The sequence below is a fragment of the Scatophagus argus genome, chromosome 13 (assembly GCF_020382885.2).
Source record: "Scatophagus argus isolate fScaArg1 chromosome 13, fScaArg1.pri, whole genome shotgun sequence".
Taxonomy (NCBI): Eukaryota; Metazoa; Chordata; class Actinopteri; family Scatophagidae; genus Scatophagus; species Scatophagus argus.
In genome coordinates, this window is record NC_058505.1 from 11,373,427 (window position 1) to 11,379,439 (window position 6,013).

Consider the following 6,013-nt stretch of genomic DNA (forward strand, 5'->3'; position numbering starts at 1 on the left):
GGGCTAACATAATTTTGCAGCCATTTCTGAAATGAGTTTCTTACTGTAACCACACATTGAGGCAGGAGAAACGTTTGATAAAATAAATCACACTTTACTGACATCTTAAAGTACACTCACAGCATGGACTATATGACAGTATCTGCTCCTTTATTTCAAAACTAACCTACTTATACAAGCAAGCACAAGACCAATGTGTTATATACTCTTTACAGTCACAAGCACAGTAAAAATTGCTAAATATATGCACTGGTCTCTTAAGCTTTGCTCTTTTTGCAGTTCTTGAGAGCGTCTGCCAAGGCATGTAGTACCAGGTCAGCATTAGTCTTCTCGCAGTTGTATCCCATCAATCCGATCCTTATCACCTAATGAAAAGAGAGGTGGAAAGAACAGTACATCAGAGCCTGTGGTGACTCAGCCGTGTGATTCAGAGAGCCGTAAAGAAGCCAGACCGAGGACATTGCTCTTGTTGTAACTGTTGAAATTGGTCAGGTCTGGACGTCTGGTTTGATTAGTGTTAGAGTGGGAACGAAGGTAGCTTTTATTTCTCATGGACACATTATTATATGCAGGGCTGTCGAAAAAAATATTTTAAAATCATTATCCACTGCTGCAGACTGATGGTTATACCACAAAGATCAGTTGATAACCATAACCAAGATGGCATACACTTCTCTGACACTTCTTCTTCTTCAGGTTGAAATACCAGCAGCAACTTACCATGCCAATGGAGGGGCCCAGGCCTCCAGTCATCTCCATCTGGTGGTGTTTCATGATGTATACCAGCAACGCCTTCCAGTCATAGCCCTCGGGGATAGCAATGGTGGTGACGGAGGGAAGCCTCAAGTCCTGCAGTACATGTCACAAAATAACTGTGGTCACAACAGTGCAACATCAGTGAGGAAGTTTGCAGTGCAACAAACCCAGCGCTGTGTCTAAGGTATACAGGGTTTCAGACTGTGAGACTGATTATTGGTTGGTGTCATGTCTATTTTCTTTTTCAATGTGATTTGTCCCTCTAGTTTTGTTTCTTGCAGACAAGCTCATTGTTGTCCTTATGCACAAAACACTAGTTACCCCGCATGTTGTTTTGTTTTATGTCTATCTCACCCGTTCAGGGATGAAGAGCTTGAGACCTAAGTCTTCCAGTCCTCTGTACAGGTAGGCTGCCACCTCCTTGTGTTTCCTCCAGGACTCCTCCAGCCCCTAGAGGGAGACAGAGATCAGTGGAGTTACTAAGGAGATGTTAGGTGAGACCTGTCAGAGAGCTATGTGAGTAAAACACTGCTTCTTCCTCGCTTGAGGTGTAAAGGTGGTTTGAACAAAGAAACTGACCTATTGGTTCCACTAAAAGTGATTGGCATAATTAAAGACAACACAACAACAACAAAAATAATAACACCATAGTGAGCACACAGTCCCCATCTCAATGTGTATCAAACTCCCTGATGTATCCAGTTCCCTTTACCTTCTCTGCAAGAATTGCCAGGCTCTCTCTCAGGGCGAAGAATCCAGACACTGGACCAGTATGGTGGTATCTAAAACCAGAGAAAGAGCACATGTAATAAGATATTTTTCTTGTAACAGACATTGTTGTCAGAATCTGATGTGAACATCTGCAGCACAGTGAAATGCTTAGTTTTTAAAATTTAAATAAAAAAAAGTCTTACTCTGATTGTTTGCTCCAGGTGCATTTTTAGTTAAAAAAAAGGTTAAGGTGGTATGAAGAGAATAATAATAATAATAATAATGCACTTACACTCTGGCTGGTTTGCCATCACAACCCCAGTAGTTGGACAAATGTGTCATATCGAGGAGGTAGGATACTGGTTTTGTTTTCCTGTTAAACATCTTGTGGCTGTGAAGTGTAACAGAGGGACAAAGAGATGTGTGCTTCGGCCACTTTTTGGTCTCATTTTTTGCGCATTTGTGACAATTCAGGACTCATATATGGAAGCATGCATGCAGGCACACGCAACAGAGTCCTTGCTCACCATGCTCTGTCATTAAAGGAGATAGGTGCTGTGCCAGGAGGTGCATTCAGAGCCTTCTGAGAGCCACTGTACAGGATGTCAATATCTGGAAGTGCAGCAATAGGCAGATTATAGAACTCACCGCCACACTGTAATGCTAACTTCTTTAGTTTCTGAAATTTTATCCTTTCTAATTGTCTTACTTTGTTTGTCCATAAAAATCGGTGCTGCACCAAGAGATGCAACTGTGTCAACCAGGAAGAGGCAGTTATGTCTGCAGATGATATGACAGTAAGCGGTGACATATATGACATTATATTTGGTAACTGCACGAAACTGCGTGCGTCTTGTAGTGTATTTAAAGCTCACTTCCTGCAGATGTCTCCAATGCCATCTACCGGGTGACAGAGGCCAGCAGAAGACTCTCCGTGTGTGAGGAAGAACAGGACAGGTTTGTGTTTTTCTATGGCCTACAGAAAGATGAAAATGGAGTTTAATGACATATGTGTTCTGGTTAGTGACGGTGAAAGTGATTAGTGATTTCTTTACCGTAAAATAATTAAGCCATAAGTTTTGCCTACCTGTTCAATTTCCTTATTGCTGAAATATCCTCCAGGTGTTTTTACCATTCTGTGTACATTGGCACCTAATGATTAAAACACGTGAGAGATGGATAGATGGAATGGTGATAAAATGCGCATTCAGCCTAATTGTAATTGTTTATCTTCTTTGGCATCAGTGGGTGCGTGCGTAAAACTGTGCGTAAAGACATACCCATTCTTTCTGCAATTTCTGCTACGCGCTCTCCCCAGATTCCGTTTATGGCGACGAGCACACTCTCTCCGGGCTCCACCGTATTGAACACTGCACACTCCATGGCTGTGTGCCCGGAGCCGCTCATAGATATAGTCATGTTGTTCTCTGTCTGAAAGGCGTACTGGATCCCTCGTTTGATGTCATTCATGATCTGAGAACACACAATAAAAACGTGAAAACAACGCTTTAACCTGGTTTATCAGCTCCAAATTTCAGAAGGTGGGCACAAGCCACAATTACGCACAAACTACTGATGTTTGATCCATTGAAGATAATAGAAAACTGACATGTTAACATTAATAGTTGATGTGCAACAGCAAACTTTTCAGTTGAATTTGGTCTGCCAAAACATTTCAGCGGAGGACAAAAATATTCAAGCAAAAGGAATATTAGAGTTAAAGTTAAAAATGAAATAAAGCTACCCTGAACTAGTTTAAGGTAGCATTCCAAGCACCGCAGATTTTACTTAGGAGTAGCCAAGAGACACGACATTTACATGTAACTGTAAAAATGTAAAATGTAAATGTAAAAAATGTAAAAATACTAGTCTCCACTTCAGAGTAGTCAGAATCACCCTGCAAACTGTTGCTAAATGACTCTGTGTGACTTGCGAACAGCGCGTTTACCTCATACATTTCTGGATGCAGATGACCAATTATCGGCTTGGACCCTGCAGCTAAGATACGTGGAGGAACGTTTGAGGGTCCTGGGCCGAACAGGTAGCGCAGTGGAGCTTCCAGCGGCCGGAGCATGCACGCCGGCGGCGGAATGCTGACAGAGGACATGGAGCGGTCCAGTCGCTGCAGCAGAGGCGCGCTCCTCGCGGCCAGCGGAGTGTCGAGGGCCGCTGCTGCCTGCTGGGTGAGCAGCGCGCACCGGCTGAACAAAGCCCGCTGCATCACGGCTGCTGTCCTGTTTCCTGGCAAGCCTGCACCGAGTGAGACAGAGACTGAACGTGACAGTGAGGTTTTGATGAAGGTTTTAAACTAACAGGTCTTTGACCTATTGGCCATGGGGCGGTGAGCCTCCCCTTTTTGCCACCCTGCCCTTGACTTTAGGACAATAAGGGACACAATGGCCCATAAACTTGTGGTAAATAGCAAAGTGTGTTATGTTGTAGGTTTTCGGTTCAAGGGTTCAATTTTTAAAAACTTCAAAAAGAGAAAATACTCAAATAGCATCTGAGTTGGTGGTTATCAGTGTATTTTTCTGCATTTTGATGAGAGTGGATGCGGAAATATCCAATACAGGTCACGGGTATTATTATTTGATTATTCAACCATCGCATGGTCCACACTTCAAATATCTTTAATAAATACTAGGATGCTTGTCAGGATTTATAGAAAGTCTTGTCAGTGCAAAGAATAATCAGTGTGTGTAGTTTGGATCCACTAGGACAGTTTTTTGTCAGTCCTGCTCTAGACCCAGAGCACTTGACTCTTGAACTCCTATGGAAAAAGGAGGACTTGCTCATGGCAGCTTAGAACCAGTTCAGGTTAGTTTGGAGGTGGTTTGTTTTTTCTATCTGCCCCTTCAGTCATACAGCAGCGTTGTGTTTGTAAAGAGGAGGCTCCTCTCAGAGAGCCAATCTGCTCTCTCAGAAGAGGAAGGGGGACAGGCACAAACACACACCCACCTACACACCAACACACCACACATACACAGTTAAATGAAATGTTTGCTTGTTGCAATACAAAGTTTCACACAATGACTTCACATAGGACAGCGAAATGTAGAATAGGAAATTATTAAACCTAAGTCTTGAAAGACAGATTGAATCTGCAAACACAGGTCCAGCTGAGTCAGATGGCAGTTCAAACTGGACATCAGAATGGATCTCAAATTTGATTTGATCCATGGAAAGTGTTGTTCATCTAAACAGAGGACTGCAGCAGTGGTTTTGTAAAATGGAAAGGATCCAGTGTTTAACATAAGCAATTTTCACAGCGTAATTTTATAGCTTTTATTGCTCATTTTATTCATTAGATTGCTTCACTCCAGATTGAATTTAGTGTGTGTGCAGAGCTGTCCATCCCCAGTGGGGAGAGCCTATACCTTTGTCTTCTTTTGTCTTCTTTGTCTTCTTTTGTTCCTACACTCCAGATCGCACTGACACCTCACAACTGTTTTAAATAAGACCTCATGTAGCATACCGAGTTGAATCTCATATTGCAGACGCTGTTTTCCCAGTGGTGCCCCTCTCTGAGTCTTGCTGGGTCAATAATTACACCACTGGTAAATAAATGTGACTCCCTCTCAGTGGCCTTTGCACTGGACTGAACACTCAAAATCTACCTGAACAGAGCAGCAGGAGGAGGAGCTGGGGGTGGACAGAAGAAAAGGGGGCAAAACACTGTGATACCGTTAACCAAATACCAAAGTCACACCCAATTACCCAATGACATCCTAGTTTAAATTGCAACATTAGGCTATGCTTTCAGTTTATCTGATTTTAATTCATGTCCTTGGAATTAACTGAGAAGTAAACAAGGATTGAAGTGGATGACTTAGGAGCGGACTGTAAAATCCAGTTTTTCACACATTGGTTTACTGTATTAAGCACCAAATATACCAGGTACTGGTAATTTAGCTGTCTTTGGGGGGAATAATGCATCCCGTGAGCACAATCTGAACTGATCTGACACAATGATTGTGTACACAAAATTAGCAGATAGCACAAGATCTTCCTTCTCTGATGTTCTTAACAAATTTGCACTTCTTAACAGTTTTGCTCGCTTGGTAATTCACCTTTGAAACCAGCATGGGTGAGAAGCCCTAACAAAGCTCAGGATAACGGAAACTTTGTCACAGTTCTTCAGCTGAACTGTCCAGAACAAGAGAGTGTGAGATTTGTTTTGATCGACTTTAATTTCTCAGGTCATTCATGAGCAACGAAGCTCTACTTCTGAGGTCATTTGATGTTTCACACAAATCTGTGCACGCTGAAGTAGTTCCTGGAGCACCACTGGATTTGTTGTAAAGAAAGAAAATGTTTGCTACTTCTGTGGCTACAGTTTGGCTTCTTCAGTAAAGCAGTTACATTTTCCCAGTCTTCTCTGAACCCCTGGTCTTCACGCTTTCATTTGTCTATCTAATGCCTGTAATGGCCCATCCCTGGGCCCCTCCCTCCCCTCTCTGATGTGCCCCTGTGCTGCGTCGCTCTGCCTCATGGCTGCCGATGATGCTGATGCTGATGTCATCACCGCCTCCCAGCATCCCTGGCA

The 6,013-nt window shown here is 42.9% G+C and overlaps 1 protein-coding gene across 2 annotated transcripts; it reads right to left on the reverse strand.

The window, feature by feature from the left end:
• Nucleotides 1-73: 73 nt before the first annotated feature.
• agxtb (alanine--glyoxylate and serine--pyruvate aminotransferase b) lies at nt 74-4,992 on the reverse strand. Of its 2 annotated transcripts, XM_046407321.1 has the most exons (12): nt 4,845-4,992; nt 3,416-3,717; nt 2,748-2,940; nt 2,555-2,619; nt 2,343-2,443; nt 2,177-2,247; nt 1,995-2,079; nt 1,760-1,858; nt 1,469-1,538; nt 1,111-1,206; nt 721-849; nt 74-365 (listed from the first exon to the last, which is right to left on the reverse strand). In XM_046407321.1, the coding sequence occupies exons 2-12, from the start codon at nt 3,686-3,688 to the stop codon at nt 258-260; spliced, it is 1,290 nt and encodes a 429-aa protein (XP_046263277.1). In that variant the 5' UTR covers nt 3,689-3,717; nt 4,845-4,992; the 3' UTR covers nt 74-257. The 2 variants fall into 2 exon arrangements, with proteins under 2 accessions (XP_046263277.1, XP_046263276.1); XM_046407320.1 differs by lacking the exon at nt 4,845-4,992 and having other exon boundaries at nt 3,416-3,764.
• Between the last annotated feature and the right edge of the window lie 1,021 nt (nt 4,993-6,013).

Excerpts from the sequence above, each read along its gene's own strand:
- agxtb (XM_046407321.1), bottom strand. The coding sequence starts at position 3,688 with ATGCAGCGGGCTTTGTTCAGCCGGTGCGCGCTGCTCACCCAGCAGGCA. Across the intron at positions 2,620-2,747 it reads AGAAATTGCAGAAAGAATGG|GTGCCAATGTACACAGAATG; the intron begins GTATGTCTTTAC and ends TTTAATCATTAG. Across the intron at positions 2,080-2,176 it reads GATTTTTATGGACAAACAAA|ATATTGACATCCTGTACAGT; the intron begins GTAAGACAATTA and ends CTGCACTTCCAG.